We start from the raw sequence: 24,054 nt of genomic DNA on the forward strand, positions 1-24,054 counted from the left end.
AAAGAAGAACATGTAACACGAATGTAGTACATAATAATAGCAAATCTGGGTGGCAATCAATCTATCTCTAACGACATTTTGCAGGTTCAGCATCTTTCCAACGATATTCAACGATTTTTCGATGACATTGTTTAACCTCGTTTTCCAGTGGATCTTTTGGTTCGCCACTCACAGAAAGTGGATGAAATTCGCCAAAATGTTTTACCATGCTCTCATCCCCAATAATATATAAATTACCTATTCCCCCCAAAAAAGAAAAAAAGCTAATGTCATGTTATCCCTAACCAATGGAACTTAAAGGCAAATCTTAGATTGGATTAATAATTTTAAAAAGTACAAAGGATAGAATAATAATTAAGCTATAATATAAGGGGCTTGACTAATTGTTCTAAAAATATAATTTTCTTATTAAAAATATCTTAACTCAACTCAACTCAACTCAACTCCACCCTCGCCCCCCTCTCAAAGAAAAAGAGGAAAAAGAAAAAAAAACCCTCGGTTCCAAATTGTTCAAATATATTTTTTGTAAAAGTATTTTTTTATTGGGCAATTTTCGAACCATTGGGTTTTGGTTTTACTTGCTTGACTTTCGCACTTTTTTAAAAGAACCAGTGCCACAAAACTTTTATCTGATCTGCCAACGCAGGATCGGAATCTCGCTCCCGGTCGTTTATGGAAGCTGACCTGTCAGTTTCAGCCTAATTAGACGTGGACTCTGCAACTCTCTCCTTCTTCACTCACTCTCCATTTCTAACAGACCACGCACGTAGTCATTATTTTAGCTTCTCCACCAAAGTATCAAACCCTCACCAACCGAATAAAATTCTCTCTCTCAAGCTCCATCAGATCGAACCAGAGGGGTTACAAGCACCAGTGGAAAGGCCATGGCGATCACTACCATTTTCAATTCGTCGACATGCTCTGTTTCCCTTCCGAAGCTCAACTACCACTGCATTTCAGCTAATTCTTCTCTACGCGGCTTTGCCGGCTTCAAACTTTCCAATTCGACTTCCTTGCTGAAATGGCAGACAAATCGGAGACGGAAGCCGATGATTGTGCTTTCCTCCGGCGGAGACAATAGCAGTGGTGGAAATGGCGGGAATTACAGTGGTCGTGGAGGTGGAGGAGGTGGTGAAGGAGATGATGCCAGCGATAGGAACAAAGCGGAGGCGATCCTTGCCCTTGCGGAGGTTGGCAGATCTTTGGATAGTATACCTTCGGATCTGGCTTTAGCGATTGAGGCTGGGAGGATTCCTGGATCGATTGTGCATCGTTTTTTTCAATTGGAGAAGTCGCCGCTTTTCCGGTGGTTGCTTCAGTTCGGAGGGTTCAAGGAAAGGCTCCTGGCTGATGATCTATTTTTGGCCAAAGTTTCTATGGAGTGCGGCGTCGGCATCTTCACTAAGGTTTAATTGCTGATTTCACTGTTTGATTAAAATGCCATTTGGTTTTTCTTAAAAAATGCGCTCTTGTGTATACGATTGGAAGGAAGAATTAAGGGAGGTTACGGTTTTGAACCTAGATCCTTTCCCTGTCCGCTGAGACTGAACTCTTCACGTGCATTGTATTGCTTAGATGTGTCCTAGACAAGGCACTACTCTGTTATCCGGACTCGAACTTATTTTCTTCCTTCTATTCTTAGCATGTCACAGAGTCGCACTGGCAATACTTTTTAGTTTTGGACGGTTAGACAAATTTTGGGTCCTAAAAAAAGACCTGATAACGTTTGAAAGTTGAAACTAACCTTAGACACTGACGATGTCTTTGTTGTGGATTTTGCACTTTCTTTTATTTATTAGTTTTAAATGAACTAGGAATGCTACTTCAGGGTCTTGGTATGATCAGAGATTCAAATCTTTAACTTTCCCATACTCTGTAATTGGGTTTCAGACCATGTATTATGTAATCAGGCTCTTCTCTCTAATTCATTTCCAAATAATACTTTGTTGGGTTTGAATTTTTTGTAAATTGTGTGTAATATTTTGGCTCTAAATTTGCCAGACTGCTGCAGAGTGGGAACGACGGAGAGAGAATTTTTTCAAGGAGCTCGATTTTGTTTTGGCTGACGTGGTAAGAACCCCATGTAGGGAATATAGAAAGGAAAATATTGAAAATATTGAAAATATTGAACTATTTTTGTTTTCTGTGTTTAGCTGTTTATGCATTGGACTGAAAATGGTTAAAACACTCAATCAGCACTTGCTTAGTGGTTTATCAGATGCTTCTTATTATAGCCAATCCCTGAAAGGATGTTAATTTAGGAAAAAGATGTCAACTATGTCATTGACTTCACTATCAAGTGCTTAAATTTGGATGTTAAATATATTACATCAAGTAGTACCGTAATTTAAAAAGGTAAGTAATTTGAACTCTGAAAAGTTCTACTGCCTCATATAACCATTTATTTATATAAAGCATCTTTGATAGAATTTGTGTAGATGGTACTAGAGGTTTGGAGTTTTTTAGGGAATCAATTTATTTGTCTTTGTTAGACTTACTTTGATTTTTCAATTTGGAACTGAAGTCTTTTATATCAGCATTCCTGATCTATGTTTGGATTCTCCTAGAAATAGTTCAACAATATCTCATATCACAACTTGATCAGTGTTAGAAATGTGGCTTTTGCCAAGGTCATCAAGGGTGTCTCATCAAGCCTTCAACATTTGATAAAGATGTTTTTTTGCCAATTCACCAAATATGACTTGCCATGCATGTGTTCACATGTGAGAAATGTGAAGGCACTAAAAGTGATTTGTCATGCATGCATTCACATTGACCAATGGTATGTTCACATTTGACAATTATGATTTAGCATCTAGCCAAAGGTAGCTAAACATGTATTCACATATTTAGTCTTTTAAAGCTAGGTCGACATCTTGCAGGGTGAGTTGATCATAACCACCTATGTGGTAAACATGATTGTTTACTTCTAGCATATGTCCTAATCCATAATTTCCAATGTATTTTGTAATTAGGGTACACATATTGTTCATTGAGTGAAACAAGAACAAGTGAACCGCATAGAGTAGTGTGAGAGATACTCTCTCTTGAAGTTAGTTTTTCTTTTCTATGCTATTGTGAGGTTTTGGGTGTAATTGGGACATGGGTTGAGTGAATTCCTTGAGTGTTTATATCCTTGCAAATTTGCAATAACAAGCATACATTGTCTTAATGTGTGGAGGTAGGCTACAAGCTGAACTACATAAATTTGTGTATTTTCTTGAGTGTTATTTCCTACTTTACCTTCATTTTTTTCTCCAGTTTTATATATCTCAGAATAATGCTTGTTTAGGTTGGTCAGTTGCATTTGGGATAAAGAGTTAGTAGGGATGATCACATGTAACTCTTGAGTACCCGAGTGTTACTGGAAGCCACTCCCCCATGAAGTAATGAACCTCAGATGAGGGTTGAATCTGATTGCCCCAGATTGCATTCAGGGAATGATCAGTTGAGGGCCTAACAGATTTCATTAAATGCCTATTCTTCCTTGAAGCAAGAAATATACCATTAGAAGTGAGAAGTTTTGCCATTCACAATTCCTGGTGAGGAAGTGTACACATACTCATTCCCCAGTTCTCTAAAGCTTAGGGGAATGAAGATAGGCCCAAGAACTGGAAATTCTTTTTCTACTAATGTACATTCTTGTAGCCTGGGAACTGAGCCTGAGTGGGTAAATATGCCTCCTTGCCTGTTCTTTAATTGAAGTCATAGATGTGCAACCAACAAACTGCTGGTAAACTCAGAACAAAGACAGGTTTAGGATAAGTGCATACCAGCATCTTGAATGCTCAAGTTTCTTGGCAAACGATTCATGTGGTAGATCCCAAATCATACTAGTATGCACAATTTCCTGTTACTGCCAGATGGCTATCCCCCTAAAATTCAATCCTGGAGCTAGGTTTTCTGCTTGGAATCTGTTGAGCAGATTACAGAGTTTAGTTCAGTTTGGTCATAGTATTCTGTAGATTAAACTTGCAGAAGAGAACAACCTACTTTCTTTTTCAATTAGTGCCCGTAGTTGTATGGCCAAAATGTATATCTATATATGATTGAAAATGTTGAACGCTCTGCCCTAATTCATTAAACAAATCAAAATATGTGTATATGTTGACACATTTAACATATTTTCCCTATGAATTGAAAATTAAGGAAGGCTACATGTACATGAAACGAAGCCAGTTAGTTGCATTATTCACACAGATGATTTTCCACCAACTCCGACTTGCACCAGCTCCCCCCACCTTCCCCCAAAGAAAGTAAGCCAGTGGAGGCTGAGTAATGCACTTAGTTGCTAACATGATAGATCATAGACACCTTAACCTGCATGAACCCGGCATTGCAAAGAAGTAAATTATCCAGGTCATCAAACTGCTTGGTGCATGTGTCACTCTCCTTAGTGCAAAACTATTGCACCTCTTCTACATGTCTTACGGTATTTAACTTATACTGATATCTAATAAGATGCTTAAACTCTTGGTGGTGAATGTTTTCCTAAAATCTCTCAAAGGTGTATTCCCCAATCTCCCTGAACTTCTTTATAAGTCGCATCTAGCATTAGACCACCAAGAAACCCCATTTACACTATAATTAGAATATCCTTCTATCCTTGACAGCACTTGAGAGTCTATGTAGGAATTGTACAGAACCTGGCATCTGTTTCCTCTGGAAAATAGGCTCATTCCATATCTACTAATTGTTGGCTTATGGTAACGGTTTTGATGAGGACCAGTGTAGACAACATTAAACAAAGGACATACTGTTAGTGTGCGGCCTATGCAAGCCATACCTAACTTCTTCAATCTTCACCAAGTTATGGACTCTTGCTTGTTCACCAAGTTATGGACCCTTGGTTATGCGTTGTAATTAGGGTTACTGCCCTCTATAAATATCAGTCTAAAATAAAATAAAGGCATGAAGTCTGCTCACAATTTGGGTTTATGCCAGGAAGATCTACAACGGAGGCTATTTACTTAATTAGGAGACTTATGGAAAGGTATAGAGAATGTAGGAAAGATCTTCATATGGTATTTATTGACCTAGAAAAAGCTTATGATAGAGTCCCTAGAGCGTTAATTTGGCAAGTACTAGAGAAAAGAAGTGTTGCAAGTAAATATATAGATATAGTTAAGGATATGTATGATGGTTCGGTGACTAGTGTTAGAACAGTGGGGGGACAAAGTAATGAATTCCCGATAACAGTTGGGCTACATCAAGGGTCAACTTTAAGCCCATATCTATTTGCATTGGTAATGGATGAATTAACCAAAGACATTCAAGATGAGGTCCCCTGGTGTATGCTTTTTGCGGATGATATTGTGTTGATTGATGAGACCCAAGTGGGGATTAATACCAAATTAGAATCATGGAGATTAGCTTTGGAATCAAAAGGCTTTAAACTTAGTAGATCGAAGACAGAATATTTAGTTTGTAACTTTAGTCATGATCGGCCAGATGATGAGGTGGTGATACTTGACGATAAAGAGATTTCTCAGAGTGATTGTTTTAGGTACCTTGGTTCAATCATAAGTAAAAGAGGTGATTTGGAAGATGAGGTTTCCCAAAGAATTAAAATAGGGTGGATGAAGTGGAGAGGTGCGTCCGGGGTCTTATGTGATCGGCATATTCCATTAAAGCTTAAAGGAAAATTTTATAGGACCGTTGTTCGACCAGCTATGATGTATGGTGCAGAGTGTTGGGCTGTTAAAAAGAATCATATAGATAAACTCAGTGTAGCAGAAATGAGGATGCTAAGATGGATGAGTGGCAAAACTAGGATGGATAAGATAAGAAACGATCATATTAGAGTTGGGCTGGGAGTTGCTCCCATAAGTGATAAGCTTAGAGAAAGTCGTTTGAGGTGGCACGGCCACGTTCAACGGAGACCTATAAATGCTCCTTTACGGAGAAGTGATATAATCCATATTGAAGGAACTAGAAGAGCTAGGGGTAGACCTAAGATAACCTTAGGAGAAGTGGTGAGAAAGGATATGTATAGCTTAGGCCTTGTATCTAGCATGGCCTCGAATAGAACTGATTGGAGGGCAAGAATCCATGTAGCCGACCCCATTTAGTTGGGACAAGGCTTATTGTTGTTGTTGTTGTTGTTGTTGTTTATTTTCTCAATCTCTCTCGGTTCTTGTTTTGTTTTATAGTATCAGAGCAGTGTTAAATAGATTGAGAACCCCTCCGTCCATTCTTCTTCTTTCCACCGCCATCCTCTTCTCTTTCTCAAGACCTTTTCTCGGCTGACCGAACTCTAGTTCCTTAGTCTTCACCGCAGCTTAAAGTTGCTACTTTACTACTCTATGCGATAGATGCGATAGACAAGATCGGTCGATTCTAAACCTTAATACTACTACTTCTTGGACTGCTGCGCTACTCTTACCATGGCGGATTCAACAAAACCAAATTTGCTTCAGCTGCAAATTACCACTATTAAACTCAATGGAATTGCAAACTACCTATCGTGGGTGCAGTCTGTCCAAGCTTTTATATGAGGCAACGGCAAATCGAAGCATCTAAAGGACTCTCCATCTGTACTTGATTCGAAAGATACTGCTTCAGTTACAAACTGTGAATCGTGGATTAAGGATGATAACATCATTTAGATATGGCTTTGGAGCAGCATAGAACCGTCAATCGCTGCTACAGTTATTTTTCATTCTACTGCAAAGGCAATATGGGATGATTTGAAGGAGACTTTCTCCCAGGAGAAGAATACCACTTGTATTTATGATCGTTATGAGTAGTTATTTAATCTCAAGCAAAATGGAAACACTCTTCCGGAATATTACAGTTAATTCAAAGGAGTTGTTGAAGAATTATTTGTTCACCAGCCGGCCATTGCAGATGCTATTGAATTAAAGAAATAGGAAAGAGAATTTCTCATGGCTAAATTTCTTTCAGGATTAGATCCTGAATATGCTACAATGAAGGGTACTATCTAGTGGGAGAATCGGTTCCATTTGTCACTGAAATTTTTTCCAGGCTTCAGTGATTGGTGGTACCGAAGATCCTAGGTAATTCTTCTGAACATTTGGCCATGGTAGTAGGTAGAGGCTGTGGCTCAATTTCATCTACCAGAGGCCGAGGGTCCTCTTGCAGTAGGAAGTGTGGTCGATTTGATTATGTGGATCGCAGTTTTAGATTTTGTACTCATTATGGCAAAACAAATCATATTGAGGAAACATGGTGGAACAAACACGGAAAACCTGAGTGAGCTGATTCATTGGCTAATGCGGCTTTTGTTGATACGGTAAATCTATTGATATGGCATCTACTTCAACTAAGTTGGCAAAAATCAACTACCATCTCGCATGGCAGTTATTCGAATCTTCTAAAACGTCTTCAACAGTTAGAGTCCGTTCGCTCTCTACCACCACCACCTACGCCTGCTCTCGCTAATACAAGTACTATTGCTTTTATTGTATCTTCCCTACCCCTTGGGTTATTGACTTAGGTGCAACTACTCATATGGCGGGTAGATCTAACCTCTTTTCTACCTTAAACCAAATTGACCAAGATATGTTTATTAGTCTTGCTAATGGTACCATTACCCCGTGCTACGGGTATCAGTAGAATTCCTTTATCCTCCACCTTACCTTTAAATTCTGCATTACTTGTGCCTAATTTTCCTATAAATTTATTATTTGTTAGTCAATTAACCCATGCCTTACATTGCTCTGTCACCTTTTTTCCTACTCATTGTGAATTTTAGGATCTCAGGACAAGGGAGACAATTGGTGGTAGGCATATAAAGGATGGGCTTTACTATTTTTCACTGCATGATGTTTGTGCTCCTGTTTTTGCTGTTGTTCGTGGTATTGACCCATTTATTTGGCATGTCCAATTAGGTCACCTACCCCTAAATCGTCTAAGGCTTGTGATTCCCGAAATTCCATTGTCAACATTTTTTTAATGCAAAGCATGTGAGCTAGGGAAACATTGTCGCACTACTTTTCCCTCTAGAATAAATCCTCGTAGTAATAGTGTTGGATTCTATTAGGAGTCTAATAAGAGTTTGTATAGGAGTTAAATTAGAGTTTGCATTCTTGTAAACTTCTATTCCTTGTAATAGTCTACTTTCCACTTAATTATAAATAGAGGGCTTGAGATCATGGATCAATAAGCCATTCTACTACAATCGTTTCTTTCAACATGGTATCAGAGCCTAAATACGATTAGGGAAGTGAGAGAAAAAGAAAAAAAAGAAATCCATTGCCCTTTCTTTCTGGCTGCCTCGAAATCCAGAGTGTCAAAATCCATCGAAATCCAGCCTCTATTAAGACCTTTTTTTCTCTGCAAAACCCATCGCAGATTTTCTCCAATTGTTGCTGAATTTTCTGCGCAGAATTTTTCTACAACAGTCGCAGGAATTTGCAACCGTCTTGGTCGCCAACTGAAACAGAAAACAGAGGAAAGAAGAAGAGAAGAAGAAATCAGCAACTTCCGTTGCTTCTGCAACTGCAGCAGCTTCCGCTACTCCTGCAACTTTTTTTTTCTCTGATTCTTCATCTGAAACCTGCGATTGAGGTTCTTCGATTAGTCTTCTTAAGCCTGCAATTGAGGATCGATTCTTCATCTGAGATTTCTCAGGGGCTGTTCTTCATCGCAGAATCGCAGAATACAACCAGTTTCGGCCCATCGCTTGTCTGAATCGCAGCATATCAATCGTCTAATCACACCCAAATCGCGGAATATCGATCGTAATCACAGGATTTGTTTGTGATTTTCCATAACTTTAGAATCAGGATCAGGAATCAGAATCAGAAACAGAAACATGAATCAGAATCAGAATCAGAATCAGGAAAAGAAAAAAGAAAAAAAGAAGAAGAATTGGCTCATATCATATCATTACCTAGACTTGTCATTACTTAGACTTGTTTGGGTTGTTCGGCTATTGCATTCTGTGACGTTTCTGTTACTTCGAAAGGGTGAAGACTGAAGAACTGCAGATAATTTTGTCAACATGACAACTATTGATGATACTACTGCTCCCACTGGATCCGAATATTTTTCCATTTTTCATTCTCTTTCGGTAAGATTTGATGGCACAAATTACTTGATTTGGTCTCGATCTGCTTACCTGACTATTGCTGGAAGACGACTAGTTGGATACATTACGGGCACCACTATCAAACCCACTACCACAGGTGTTTTACAGGATAAATGGATATTAAATGACTCTCTTATTATGTCATTCCTTTTGAATTCCATGCATCCAAATATTGCCCGGGGTTACCTATTACTTGATACTGCAGCCCAAATCTGGAAGGCTACTACTGAAACATATGGACAGTTGGGGAATGATGCACAGGTTTATGAGCTACGAAAGAAACTTCATGAGACTACCCAAAAGGAACTAATTATGGCCCATTATTATGCTGAGTTGCAATCTCTTTGGCAAGAGTTGGATCATTATGGGGATTATCACCCCACTAATCCAGATGATGTGGCGACATGTAAGAAGTACATTGATAAGATTCGAGTATATGACTTCTTGGCAGGTTTGAACGTGGAGTAAGATCAGATCAGAGTGCAAGTCTTAAGTCGTTCTCCCTTTCCTACACTAGAACAGTCTTATGCTCTTGTTCAGTGTGAGGAAAGTCGTCGATTAGTTATGCTTCATACTCCTATTATGGAGAAATCAGCTTTACAGTCTGTTCGCACTAAATCTGATCCGGCTAAGGAGATTGTCAAGTGTGAGCACTGTCACAAACCATATCATACCAAGGAAAATTGTTGGAAACTGCATGGGAAGCCTGCTGATTTCGAGCAAAAACGAGCACAAAGACAGGGAAAACCAAAGGCTAATCTTTCTGAGACAGTTTCCACCACACCCTCTGCAGATGTTGGTTTTTCACAGTAGGAGTTCGCTACTCTGCGACGTATTCTGCAGTCTTCTACTGCCGGTACAGCATCGACCACTGCTTCCTCTACTACCCCTACCAACTCCTACCATGCTACTTCAGGATCTGGTCCCGGGGAAGGAGATTGGTCATGGTAAATGGACTTTATTTGCTCGAGCCGATTGGAGGATCTACTTCTGCTTTGACTACATCTTCTAATCCGATCCATTTGGTAATATCAGACCTTCATCAGTGGCACCGTAGGCTCGGTCAACCCCCTTTCAAATTTTGTCATTTTCTCTAGATTTGTTCCATTGTGCTTTCTTTTCGTTTGGGTTAGAATAGTTTTTTTCCATGGTAATGATTTTTTTCTTACCCTGATTTCTATCCATACCTTTTTATGATACTTTTATCTTACCATTACAATTTCTTCCTTTCCTTTGTTATTGTTTTCCCACGTGTAAAGCTACACGTGAGGGGGAGATTGAAGATGTCTACAATTCAATGCCTTTCATGTAGACTTCCTTATGTAGAATTTGATCTTTGTTACCTTTGAAAGTTTGTCCCTTACCTTTGCAATCTTCTACTCCTTTGAAAGTTTGTCCCTTACCTTCGTAATCTTCTACTTTGGAGATCTAACATTGCTATAGAGCTATCTTTTTGACTATGCAGAACTTGATCTCTGTTAACCCTGGAGATTTGCCCCTTAACTTGACATCTTCCCTTCGGAGATCTAACCTTGCGAAAGATTTGTCGTTTGACCTTTGCAGAACTTGATCTCTATTACCTTTGGAGATTGTCACTTATCTTGACAAATTTTCCCCTACCTTTGGAGATTGTCCCTTGGCAAACTTTCCCTTTAAAGATCTAACATTGCTGCAAATCAAAAGTTTCACTTTGGCTGTTTTACCCTAGCAATTGTTACCCCAAAAATATATTTTCCTTCAGATTTGCGCAGAAATTTAGTCTTCTCAACATTTGAAGATTCTACCTTTTTTCTTGGGCGTTCTTCCTTGGAGACATAAAGTTGCAGTAAAGATGAGGACAAAGCAAATGGAAGTCTATAAGGCAGACGTAATCTATAAGTTTGAAGATCAAATTGTAGATGTTTACCTGGACAGATGTTTTATACTTTTTTGGTCAAGTTGGGCATGTGTGATATCCATGCCTCAACTTGAGGGGGAGTGTTGGATTCTATTAGGAGTCTAATAAGAGTTTGTATAGGAGTTAAATTAGAATTTGCATTCTTGTAAACTTCTATTCCTTGTAATAGTCTACTTTCCACTTAATTATAAATAGAGGGCTTGAGATCATGGATCAATAAGCCATTCTACTACAATCGTTTCTTTCAACAAATAGTTTATTTGCTTCACTTCGTTCGGACATTTGGGGTCTGTGTCGAATTGCAAATTGTAATAATTTCTCATTATTTTGTGACTTTTGTGTATGATTTTTCAAGAATGACATGGTTTTATTTACTTCGAGATCGATCTGAGTTTTTATTTGTCTTTGAAAAATTTTGTTAGGAAAATTTTACTCAGTTTGACACAGTAATTAACTGTCTAAGAACTAATAATGCCCTTGAATACACTCAAAATTCTATTTCTGAAATTTGTGGTATGAAGGGCATGATTTATCAAACTAGTTGCTTCTACACTCCTCAACAAAATAGGGTGGCATAACACAAAAATAGGCATCTTCTCAAAACTGCTCTTCTCTATTGATACAATGAATGTGCTTGAATTTTTCTAGTGTGATGCTATTCTCACAATCACTTATTTAATAAATAGAATGCCCTTAATTGTTTTGGATGACCAAATTCCATTTTCTTTTGTTTATTATGGTTTTTTATTGTTTCACATTCCACCACATACCTTTGGGTGTGTGTTTTGTTTAGAATTCACCAGCTTCTAGTGATAAATTATCTCCATGTGTTTTCCTAGGCTATTCTAAAACTTTAAAGGGATATAAATGTTATGATCCTGAAACTTGTAAGCAATTTATCAGTGCAGATGTAACCTTTTTTTTGAAAATCAATCTTATTTATCCTCCATTGATTTTTCCCCTGATGATGTTTTTGATCCACCTCAGTTGGTCTTATTGATTTTCCTTAAGATAATGAAAATCGTACTGATTTGCATATCGACACAGACCTGGATGTTTTTTTACCTTTATTGACATTAACTCCCTCACCACCCCCCAGTGACCCTGCCATCCCGCCGATACTTTGGACCCTAGTGCACCACTTCTAGCAACCCAACTCCATCTACTTTGCACAACCACCATTTATTTATTCCTCCCAACCAGTACCCTTGAAGCAATATGCTAGGAATAACAAACATGGTCAGACTCAAATAGCTGGTTTGCCTTCTACTGCTACGCCATTAGTTCCTCTTGCGTTGCTAGATCTCGATGTTCCGATTATAGTCCTCAAAGGTAAGCACATTTGTACCTGTCCAACCCGATATCAAGCTCATCCTGTTTACCCCATTTAAGATTATGTTACTATAACTGATTTAGCCACTCATTACCGAGCTTTAGCCACATATTAGTTGGATACTTCTATTTATACTATTGTTGATGATGCTCTTGTTCACCCTAGTTGGCATGCCACCATGAACAAAGAGATGTTTGCTTTATATGATCGTCATACCTGGTTGTTGGTTGACTTACCACCTGGGAAAGAGTTGACTCCGTGTTGATGGATTTATGTTGTGAAGAGCATAGGACCAATGGGAGTATTGAGCGATTGAAAGCTCGTTTGGTGGCCAAAGGTTTTTCTTAGACCTATGGCATTGATTTTTATGAGACCTTCTCTCCAGTTGCTCATATCCAATCTATGAGGGTACTATTATCTTTGGTGGCTCATCTTGATTGGCTTAATACCAGTTGGACGTTAAAAATGCATTCCTCTATGGTGATTTACATAAAGAGGTATGCATAGAGCAACCTCCTGGATATGTTGCTCAGGGGGGATGTCTGGTAAGGTATGTAGGTTACATGTATCTATTTATGCCCTTAAGAAATAACCATATGCTTGGTTTGATAAATTGACTACTACCCTCACTTTTGCTGGTTTTAGGCCATGCTATTTTGATCATTCGATGATTGTGCACAATTGAGATGGTGCTATAACAATTTTGGATGTTTATGTCAATGATATAATCGTTTCTGGAAATGATATCACAGGGATTGCTGAAGTGAAACAATGTCTTAATCAGAAATTTCAAATGAAGGACTTTGGAAATCTATAATATTTTCTTGGAGTTGAGATTCTAAGAAATAAGAAAGGAATAGGACTGTCTCAGCGCAAATATGCATTGGATCTCTTAAAAGAGACTGGAATGCTTGGTTGTAAACCAATGGAAACCCCTATGGATCCCCATCATAAACTGACGATTGATGAGGGTATAGAATTTGATGATCCACAATGGTATAGAAGACTTGTCGGTAAGTTATTTATTTGACTATTACAAGGCCGGATATTTCGAATACAGTAGGAGTAGTGAGTCAGTATAAGTAGAATCCCAACGACATCATTGGGATACTGCCTGCAGAATATTACAGTATATAAAGAAAGCACCAGGCCAAGGACTTGTATATAAAAGAATTTAAGCATTACTTTGACGGCATATTCAGATGCGGATTGCAGAGATGCATTTGATGATCAACGCTCTTCTTATGATTATTGTTTATTTCTGGGAGGTAGTCTCATCACTCGGAGAAGTAAGAAGTAGTTTACTATGGCCAGGTCTAGTGCTGAAGCAGAGTACTGTGCTATGGCTTATGCGGTCTCTGAAATTTTATGGGTTCGCTCTCTGCTTCAAGAACTTGGTTTGTGCAAAAGTCCATAAAAATGTTCTGTGATAATCAAGCTTTGATATATATTGCAAGTAATCTAGTGTTTCATGAAAGAGCGAAACATGTGGAAGTGGATCTTCATTTTGGTCTTGATGCTGCTATGACAGGAGTGGTGTCTACTCCATTTGTTACCTCTATTGATCAGATTGCTGATGTTTTTACAGAGGCATTGTTTGGTCCTTCATTTAATAAGTGTTGCAAGTGTTTGTGTGTGGGAAACTTGTATGCTCCAGCTTGAGGGGGTGTGTTAGCGTGCGGCCTATGCAAGCTTTACCTAACTTGTTCACCAAGTTATGGACTCTTGCTTGTTCATCAAGTTCTGGATGCTTAGTTATGAGTTGTAATTAGGGTTACTGCCCTCTATAAATATTAGTTTAAAATAAAATAAAGGCATCAAGTCTGCTCACATTGAGCCAAGGCTCTTCTCCTCCTCTCTCATGATTTCTCTCTTTCTCTCACTCTCTCAATCTCTCTCGGTTCTTGTTTTGTTTCACATACCCAGTGCTAAAGGTTCCTTTCACTGTGGAGTCTACTCAGCCTTACACCTACTTTTGTTGACAGGCTGTTTCCAGACTCAAATGAGTGGTCACTTGGTCATAATGGAGCAACCATAACTATTGCACCATGCCTGGCCCCAACCCATCTAGACAACATTATAACCTTAAAATAATTCATAAAACATATTGTAAGGATGGTTGTTTGAAAACTAAAGATTTCAAAGGCATAGTTTTGTGATTTGGCCTCATTAGATAGCTAACCCTAATTATCACTCCAAATTCTTTTCCTTCAACAAGAACTTACCTAAGGTGTCTTTCACCAATAGAAGAGAAGAACTTATAAGAATATCTCCTTCAGAAACCTTCTAGAATTGTGGACATAGTCCTGGGGAGCACCGTTGCCAATCAATAGGAAAAGAGCTACGTATGTCATAATTCTTTGCCATCTTGAAGACCTGTTTTTTCTTCTCCATGTTAATCTTGCATCTTAGTCATGCCCCTCGATTTGATTAAATTCAACAAAATATCTCTACCTTGTCATTTTTTCACCCATTTAATAAGATTCAAGAAAACATCTATAGTTTCATCTCACATTGGTATTTTATATACTGTAACAGTACAATGCAACTATCCATCTATGTATTTATTATAGTTCACTGCATGCTCACACTTGCTGGACTCTCACTTCCTAAATGGTAAGGTGAGTCCTATTCTCCTGGAGTTTTTGTGATGTTAATACTCATTTTTGTACCACATGGCATGGGAATGATGCCCCCTTTGTTGAAGACCTGGGTGCTACTTCACTAGGTTGCCAAATGTTGGCCCTTGGTAGTATATCAGTGCAGGGTATTCTCTCAAGGAATGTCTTTACTCATACTTGAAACATTTTTTTAAGGATTTTTTTTGGGTGAATAAAAATAGATATATTAAAAGACTTTTTTTTATTCAGGATTCCTTTGAATGACTTTTTATATATTAAATTGTGCAACGTTTAATATATAAATGCTCCCGTATGGAGAAGTGATATAATCCAAATTGAAGGAACTAGTAGAGCTAGGGGCAGGCCTAAGATCCCTTAAGAAAAGTGGTGAGAAAGGATATGCATAACTTCGGCCTTGGATCTAGCATGGCCTCAAACAGAACTAATTGGAGGGCTAGAATCCATGTAGCTGACCCCATTTAGTTGGGACAAGGCTTAGTGTTGTTGTTGTTGTTGTGAACGGTGCAATACATGTTCTTGATTATATGTGGTTTGGACCTGGTTAATGTTTTGTTGCAGTGTGTAGCTGCATGCCTTTTTGTGTGGACATGTTTGACTTTGTAACTAGGGGAAGTCTCTTTCCTCACTTCCTTGTTACTAGTGATTTTTGAAGTGTTTACTGGACATTCCTCTCTTATTCTGTTATCAGACTTCCCGGGATGGTTGGATGGCTTTTAAATTGTCCCCTAGTGATTACACCTTATATTAAAGTTTCTTTCACAAGATAATATTGCTAGATTGTCCCCTTAAAGAATCTTGCCAGGTTGAAATACTTGAAGTTATTCTCCTTTATAATTTTTATTAGTTGAGAGCCTCTTAATCTTTCTGACACATTCCAATTCTTAGTTCATGGCCATCATTGCAGATTTTATGCTTGTTTGGCTTCCTGCTCCTACAGTCTCTCTTCGGCCCCCACTTGCAGTCAGTGCTGGACCTATTGCTAAGTTCTTCAGTGGCTGCCCTGATAATGCATTTCAGGTTGGTTTCAGAGGTTATTGAATTTGAAATAATGTTTGATGTCATATTTTATAGAAGGATCTTTCTGTAAAATGTCCAGAGTCACTGATTTTTGGTTTGAATCCTGTTTGCAGGTTGCATTGGCTGGATCATCCTATTCATTTTTGCAAAGAATAGGTGCCATAGTGGTAAGCAAAATGGTTATGCTATCACTTTGCATGTCAAATATTTGATCAAAATAGTTCTGCAATAAATTTAGTAACTGCATGTATCTCAAGGAGTGGTTTTGTTATGCAGCGTAATGGAGCCAAGCTTTTTGCAGTTGGGACCTGTGCATCTTTGGTAAGTCAAACTTTGCCTTTTCTCAGAGGCTTGTGGTTTATGTAAAGATTTTTTTTTTTTTTTTTTTTTTTGTAGTTGTATGTAGTCTATCTTTACAAATTGCTATGCAGATAGGCATGCTGTTATCATTAGGAACATTTGATCAACATTTTTATTTACTTTTTTTTTCTTCTTTCTTTTGGGGAGGGGGAATGGCAGGGTAGTGGTTTCTGAATGTTACATTTTTACTCTGAAAATGGAATTGCTTTTAGTTCAGTTGATCAAATTGTTTTTTCTTTTATTTTTTTGGGCAGGTAAGCATGTCTTAAATAGAAAGAGAATATAGATTAGGCAATCTCCTAGAACCCCAATTGGTGGAGGAGACTCCAGCTTAGGAAGACATTCCCTCCTATTCCGTATCTCAAATAGGAAAAAAGGAACGTCTGCATCTTTTTAAGTTAGATCCTTGAGCTCTTCTGTAAACTGTCAGTCCCCATTGGATTTGCGCATCTCCTTATTGGACCACCAACTTTTAATCTGGCTGGTTCTATTCCTTCCACACATGCCTAAACTCCCCGGAAGCCTTGCTGCCTCCTGCAGAATTTCCCTTTTAAAGCTAGAATCTTCCACGGCTCTTGGACTTTCCCATTAATTATACCAATTGCCAGCTTAGAATCTGATCAGTTGGAGATAGATGCCAGTCCTTTCTCTTTACTTATTTGAAGCCCCCCATAGATCGCTTGCATTTCTATTGCCAGAACCTACAACTTTCCTCCACTCCCCGAATAAGCCAGGATGGGCATCCCCATGGTAATAATGATCAAATTTTGTTGTTTTTGATCAATATCAAACAAGAAAACAAAAATAGATTTACAACCCCATTCCCAAATACCAACACATACTAGATTTAGTTTTAGAGTCCTCTGACCACATTGTGAAGGAGGCTTCTACAGGGAAGCAAGAGGATTCTAAGTGAAAAAAAGAAGTTGATTTGCAAAGCAATCCAACACCTCTACTTAACACATTGTTTTTGTTCATTAAGTATTATGCTTTAAACGTATCACAATTTGTATGTTACCTTCACCACAAATTTCCTGATCATCTTTATAAACATCTAATTATATGGTCATTCTTATTACATTGTTCCCTCCACTTTTGGCCTTGCTTTAAATATTATTGTTTATCATGATCTCTTGTTACTTATAGTCCCATCTTACCATGTCACTTCTTCTTCCAGGCTGGTACAGGTATAACCAATGCCTTGATAAGTGCAAGAAAGGCAGTGGACAAGGATTTTGCTGGTGAAGCTGAAGATGTTCCTGTATTATCAACCAGTGTTGCTTATGGTGTCTACATGGCAGTTTCTAGCAATCTTAGGTATGTTGATACTGAAAGATGTCAGCATCTGGGCTACTTCTTTGTCCAAAAACCTATCCATGTTTGCATTGGTAACTAGATAAATTCTTGCCCAGTCCTTGTTTCATTTTCTCTTTGTTTTCGTTGCGCCTTTTAATGATATTAACCTTCCTGTATAATAAGTAATTTAAAATTCAGTATTTACCCAGAAATTTGAAAAATCTGCCAGAATGCCATTGATCGCAGATGATTAGCAAAAGAAACCAAATGGTACGTGCACTTGCATAGAAGTGTAGCACTTGCAAAAAGAAGATTATACAGGGTTAAGGAGAAAGAAACTCAAATGCTTTGTGTTAGTGATAAATTCAAACTTTCAACAAAATGTTGGAGGTGCCAGTAGAGCATTGATAATACTCAAAGTGAAGTATAAAATTTAGCTTGCTTTTTTGGGTTTTAGAACATACCTAGAAGAAGAGTTGTAAAATTAAGTATTGATCATCTACTTATACTCACTGATTTCCACTTTGCTGCGGACCAAGACAGATAACAACTATCTAATTGTAAAAAATTTGCACCCATTCTTTTATTGTTATTAATACTCTTTATTGCCCTCCTATTTTCTGGATTCCATTACTTTGACCAAGGAGTTCTGTAGGGTGTAACATCACATATTCTTGAAATATAGAATCAGTTCCATCTGTTTTCTCTGCATACCCCCCCCCCCCCCACAAAACCAGTAAAAACAAGAAACCAGTTTATACATATATGCAGTTTATATATATATATGAAAGGTTGCAAATGGTACATCAATTACTAGTGCCTAAACAGCAACACTAAAGATAAAAAGTTATCATCCACTTGATTACAGAATGGGATAAGGCCCTATGAGAGGATCCCTACAGTTCTCTCTAGAAAGCTCAACTCCTATTCAATTGTTATATATTAGACCTCCACCAGAATGGCAAGCTGTCTGATGGGACTGTACATGGCCAAGTTAGTGTACAAGCCCTAGTTCACAAGTATAATATAGCCCTTTTAGTGTGTGTGCATGTGCATTTTTTGTGTTTGAATCTATAAGCTACACTTCTAGATTAAAATGTTCATGATTTAGTAAATTTGAAGAACTCACAGATTTTGGTGAGTTAAGAAGGTTCAATGAAGAGAGAATTTTGGAGCTAACGTTTTTGCAATAGTCAATGTGGGAAGTTCCAGACATACATCACGAATAGACATGGGTTTCTTTCCCCCCTGTTTTTGGGCTTGTGGATTGGGAATGCATGGAATATAGATTACGTGGTCAACATACCTCATCAACATGATTGACTAACAATATGTTCTTTGTTAAACAGGTACCAGATATTGGCTGGTGTAATTGAACAAAGAATTTTGGAACCAATGCTACACAATCAAAAAGTTGCATTGAGTGCACTCTGCTTTGCTGTTCGGACAGGCAACACATTCTTAGGGTCACTCATGTGAGTTTCTTGAACTCTGTTTTTTAGAAGTCTTTCAAATCAAATCCCATTCCCTTCTGTTGTCCTGTACTAAAATTGGAGATAAATGTTGCCTAAACAGGTGGGTGGATTATGCTCGTTGGGTAGGTATTCAAAAGATTCGTGAATAGTGCAAACGAGATTACAACTGGGTCCCAAATATAAGTTTCCTTTGAAAAGAAAAGGATCAGGTTTTCTTCTTTTCTTTATCAAATCATCTACTTGTTGAAAATAGATTTTCCAGAAATTCCATTTAAGTGACTGAACAATGCTTCTTGGAGCTGTTGGTCTCCCATAGAATGTCGTCTCCCAGACTCCCAGAAGGGGTTCATGGGGACAGGCATAAAGATCTTAATATGAAAGATGAAGGTTTCTGGGAAGTTCTTTCGGAATCGCATCCATTTTCCTGGGAAATCCCTGTAAAGTCATCCATTTTTTTTCAGGTTTAGTTTCCATTGTAATCTCAAACAAGTGCATATGAACTGCCAGTAGAGAGAAATTCATGTGCTGAGCCGATCTGGCCATTTGTAGTAAGCTGTAAATTGCTACAGTGCGTCTGGAGAAGAAGGCTACATGGTCGCATGATATCATCTATTGATGTCCCTACATGTGCTCTAATTGGCCAAGAGGCTACATTGTTGTAATATTTTGAATATAATGCATCTATATTTTCTTGGATTTAATATGAAGTGCCTTTCCTAATATATTGATTTGCGAGGTAGACATTATGGTGGATGTGTGAGGACGATGTACCATCTGAATGGACACAGGCATGTGTTGGCAGTGAATTGTATGGCTATTTAGGTGCTTTTGGCAGACACATTTTGCATGTTATTTGGTTGACCTTCGATCAAAGGATAGTTTTATTTTGGTAATTTAACTGTTACAGTGAAAAGATATAAGATCAAATGGTCGTTTTGATCTAAGCAGCCAGGTTATGCGGTTGAACTATCCAATAACAAAGATTTGAATGTGTAGAGATATGTTTGTACAAAGAGGTACCCCTTTCCTTACAAAATAGCCCCAGAACCCTAAAGTGTCCTGCCACATCCATGGGGGTCAGTCTTCTGGGTAACATGTTCTGTGGGAGCTTGTTTCAGTGTATGTATCAGCATCAATGATAATGTTTTCAGTTAAGGAAGATCTTGAGAATTCCGCAGGTCTCTTCATGATGAAACCACTGATAAGCTTAACAGGATCACATCTGGAATAGCGGGCCTAGAGATGCCCCGAATGTATCCTGCTTCCAGTTTCAGCACCTTATGATGCCTCTAAGCTGTTGGAAAAGATGTATTTGAAATAGCACAAAAGAGAAGATTAGATGCTGACACTTTCAGGTGTGCTATAGCGTCACTTTCCTTAAAACTTAATTCGCCCCCACTATTGTGCGCAAACGGGTTACAGTGAATTTTCTACCAGTATACAAGAAAGTCCAACAATTGTTTTTCAGGTTTTGTTATGCCCTTACTAACCTAAAACACATAGTACATATAAAAAAACAGTAATCTGTTTTGGAATCTAGGGGTACCTATAGGCAAAGAGGTACCTATTTTGCAAGTTCATGACTCTATATAGATAGGTACCCCTTCTGTATAGTCACATCCATACACAGTTGAATCTATCTGTCGGGTCATTTGGCCTACAGTTTGATGGTCTAGAGTGATTGGCGGTGTTGATATGGATATATCTTTATAACGGATGGATTATTGATGCTAATCTATACGTTGGATCTTGTTGGATTCACCTTGATCGACTGTTGATCAAAACAAACAAGCAGTTTAGATTTTGCTTGAAGCGATGCAAGCGTGTCAAGTGGTGTGCACCTAAACAGCCCCCTACTGCACATGCTGCGTGGGCGTGATCTCGCTCATACAACATGGACACATATTAGCATGTCCTGCTATTATAAATTGTAAATAATAGGAAAAACCTATTAATTAACCCGACTCCCAATTTCTCGGTTTCTGATGTGGGACTAAACTTTGCTAATAAAGAAACAATATCAGCACTTTACTTAATTAATTCCAAGGATCCAATAAATAAAAATACATTTATTATAATTCAAAACATGCATAAATGTAGCTGGACTACTGTGTAAATACTTACCATTAAATTTTAACCGCTAATAATGGACAATTCATATTTAATTCTATCAAATAGAATGGTTGGATTTGTAAAAGCATTCACCCAAGCAATTTACACGACTGTTCAGCCACTACCTTCCCTTCAAAATATTACAACATTAGCATCTCCCTTCACCAATGCGTTACTAGTCTTGCCTCTCTAACATTATCCACTCTTTCTTCATTGGAAGTCCAAGAAACTTGCTTAGCTTTAGCTTACTCTCTAGTTCTCCCCTTTGTTTGCAACAAGATATTTTATGGCCTCGTGGTGATATGCTTGAATTTGACAAAACACAATGCCAATTCATTGATACCCTCTAAAGCATGTCAATCAAAAAAATTTAAAGACAAGCAAACTTTCCTTGTATAGCAACTATGCTTATTATGATAATATTTCAGGGCTTCTTCTCCACAGAATGTTTTCTTTCTATGGTAATGCATTTCTATTCAATTGGCAAAATATTCGTTCCTACAAGGGTAATGTTAAAAAGCCAACCATGTGGGATTTTTTTTAAGGACCTTTAAAAATTTATGGTTGAAACTCTTCACGAAAAAATGCCTTCTTAATTTAGCAAAACTCCGGGACATTAACTTTTTAAATGTTAGAGGAATTAAGTGATCTATAAGACTATAACATTTGAAAAGCAGTAGGTTTAAGTCCCTGTTGTTGAATCTGCTTTTCTTGTATCTTCCTGGTTTTCATTTGCAAATATGTTTTTCGGAGAGAGATATTTTTTGAGTAGCATTTTACATTGTATACGCGATAATTTTTGTATTAATTTTTGTGATTCTAATAGTATTGAAACCCTATCGGACTCAGCATCAGCATTTGTAGAGTGTCTTGGATGTCCTTATATTAGGACATGATTCGAACTCAATTTTATTAGTTGATGGAAACAAAACTTTTTTTGTATATAAATTTGAGTCCCAGCCACCCTTTTCTTGCACCAAACAATTCATTATGAACACACATTCTCACTTCATTTTTTCACCATGTCACATCTCATCTTGTTGCTTGGATTTCTGATAATAGAACACTTTAGTGTAGGATTTCCCCATCTTGATCCTTTTTAACTTGTTTATTGCCTGTTCTTCCTTTTATCTTTATTATTTAGTTGACATTTTTTCTCTATGAAATTGTAGGGTTCTCAAGCTGAAAATGCATTTTCAATTTATTGGAAAGAGAATATTGGTCATCCACCCACTCCACGTTGGTTGGCTGCAAAAGCTTCTCCATTGAGTCCGCGTCAAGCAGTGACATTTATAGAGCTTTTGGATAAAAATGAATTGGCTTCCCATCTGCATAAGTTTTGTAAGCAGGCTAATATTGCTTGTTCTACAAATGCATTGGTTATGAATGAAATGAATGACACAGACCTACCACCATTAGCAGAATGGATTCTTGTCAAATTCAAGTATGAGCTTCCAAATTTAACACCGTTGTCGGTTGCTAGCCAAGGTGGATTACCATATTTTCGCGAGTCAATGGTGAAAGAAGGGGGTTTCATGCCTATCCCTGATCTAAGAGATCCAATGTCATACAGATCATTTTTGCCACGATCCCTTGCTTCAAGAATCCCCTTTTCCTCTACCCATACAAAGGAGTTGAAGAAGCTTTTTGATGTGGTGGATGAATCCAAAATGGATGAATACATTCAAGACACCCTAGAAGTATGTGAGAAGAGTCCCATTCAAGATGAGCTAATCAAATGTGCAACATCTGCCGAGGATCTAATTGATTTTGTTGTTGAGGAATTTGGGCATAATATTCACATATGGAGTACTGAGAATGTCAATGGATCATATAAGAATGTTTCAATAGGAGTTGTGAAACTCATCCATGGAAACTTTTTGAACCACTCGCCCTATGTCATAGTCAGCCATTCCCATTCCAAGTATATTATTGCCATGTTTTACCAAAAGTAAAGCTATATGCAATTGATTTGCTGCTTGCTCAGAAAAAAGTGAACCAAGCAATCATGGCATGCCATTTTGACACATCAGTATGGAATCCAAACCATCTTGCTTTTAAATTATTGGGTTTTGGTCCAGGTCTAATCGAAGTTTGTCATTGGATAAATGAGAATGGGATGGCTTTGACAAAGGCTTTAATGCAGCATTGAAGATTTCATTATCTTTTGTTCTCCATTTTGTTTACATGTCATTTCTTATGCTATTTGGATGACAAATACATCCAAATAGAACTTCGATATAACATATCATGCTGAAATCCCATGCATTGATGGAGGTCTTGAGTTCGACCCTCTTAGTAGGTAAGTTCCTCTCCACCCCTACCCTCCTTCTTGTAATAGTTATAAAGCTCTTAATTTCTCCCAACTAATATATCATGATCAAATTTAGTGTTGCCTTAGGTCTATTATGAAATGTGTTGAAAACTTGTCATATAAAACTCTACATGAATACTTGTAAGACTCTTGTGGTCGTGAACTTGATGGAGCTGAAAGGTTGCAGTGATACTTTCTTTAGGGTAGTTAGACGCTCCGATTTGTGCACACGGGTTCTAAGTGTGTTTTCACCCCTAAGATCAGTTAGCCCCAACTTTTAAGGTTGCACCCCAGAAATGTTACTTCAGGTGCAATTAGGTTGTATTCACTGCTAAAAAGAAAGATGACTAGGAGAGAAAGGAGTAACTATCCCAAAAGGAGCTTTTGAGTCTGGCTTTATATAGAACCCAAAAAGCTATGGGCAAAAGGTAAGGTACTCTTTGTGAGGCTACCCACATGAGCTTTCCCGACCAAGGCTCATGACCTAACGGGCCTTCCTGGATCAAGGCCTATGACCCACGCCCCAAATCCCAAGTCTCAAGCTCATGTATAT

At 38.0% G+C, this 24,054-nt stretch overlaps 2 protein-coding genes across 3 annotated transcripts; both read left to right on the top strand.

Moving 5' to 3' along the window:
• Positions 1 to 704: 704 nt before the first annotated feature.
• On the top strand, positions 705 to 20,355 carry LOC149001762 (protein RETICULATA-RELATED 4, chloroplastic-like). Of its 2 annotated transcripts, XR_016170453.1 has the most exons (9): positions 705 to 1,406; positions 2,002 to 2,070; positions 15,813 to 15,944; positions 16,058 to 16,111; positions 16,221 to 16,265; positions 17,482 to 17,621; positions 18,950 to 19,075; positions 19,176 to 19,284; positions 19,537 to 20,196. XR_016170453.1 is itself a non-coding variant. In XM_089138988.1 (8 exons), exons 1-8 carry the CDS (start codon positions 885 to 887, stop codon positions 19,222 to 19,224), a joined length of 1,137 nt encoding a protein of 378 aa, XP_088995114.1. In that variant the 5' UTR covers positions 705 to 884; the 3' UTR covers positions 19,225 to 20,355. The 2 variants fall into 2 exon arrangements, 1 of the variants encoding a protein (XP_088995114.1); XM_089138988.1 differs by having other exon boundaries at positions 19,176 to 20,355.
• LOC149001763 (BURP domain-containing protein 16-like) lies at positions 19,393 to 23,142 on the top strand. Its single transcript, XM_089137177.1, has 2 exons — positions 19,393 to 19,512; positions 22,360 to 23,142. Exons 1-2 carry the CDS (start codon positions 19,393 to 19,395, stop codon positions 23,140 to 23,142), a joined length of 903 nt encoding a protein of 300 aa, XP_088993303.1.
• The last annotated feature ends 912 nt before the right edge of the window (positions 23,143 to 24,054 follow it).

Source organism: Hakea prostrata, chromosome 10, assembly GCF_041222555.1.
Source record: "Hakea prostrata isolate BN-2017 chromosome 10, UWA_Hpros_2, whole genome shotgun sequence".
NCBI lineage: Eukaryota > Viridiplantae > Streptophyta > Magnoliopsida > Proteales > Proteaceae > Hakea > Hakea prostrata.

Bases quoted from the DNA above. Each gene is read 5' to 3' on its own strand.
- LOC149001762 (XM_089138988.1), top strand. From the start codon at position 885: ATGGCGATCACTACCATTTTCAATTCGTCGACATGCTCTGTTTCCCTT. The intron at 1,407-2,001 runs GTTTAATTGCTG...TAAATTTGCCAG, and splicing joins GCGTCGGCATCTTCACTAAG to ACTGCTGCAGAGTGGGAACG. The intron at 15,945-16,057 runs GTTGGTTTCAGA...TCCTGTTTGCAG, and splicing joins GCCCTGATAATGCATTTCAG to GTTGCATTGGCTGGATCATC.
- LOC149001763 (XM_089137177.1), top strand. From the start codon at position 19,393: ATGTCGTCTCCCAGACTCCCAGAAGGGGTTCATGGGGACAGGCATAAA. The intron at 19,513-22,359 runs GTAAAGTCATCC...ATGAAATTGTAG, and splicing joins CATTTTCCTGGGAAATCCCT to GGTTCTCAAGCTGAAAATGC.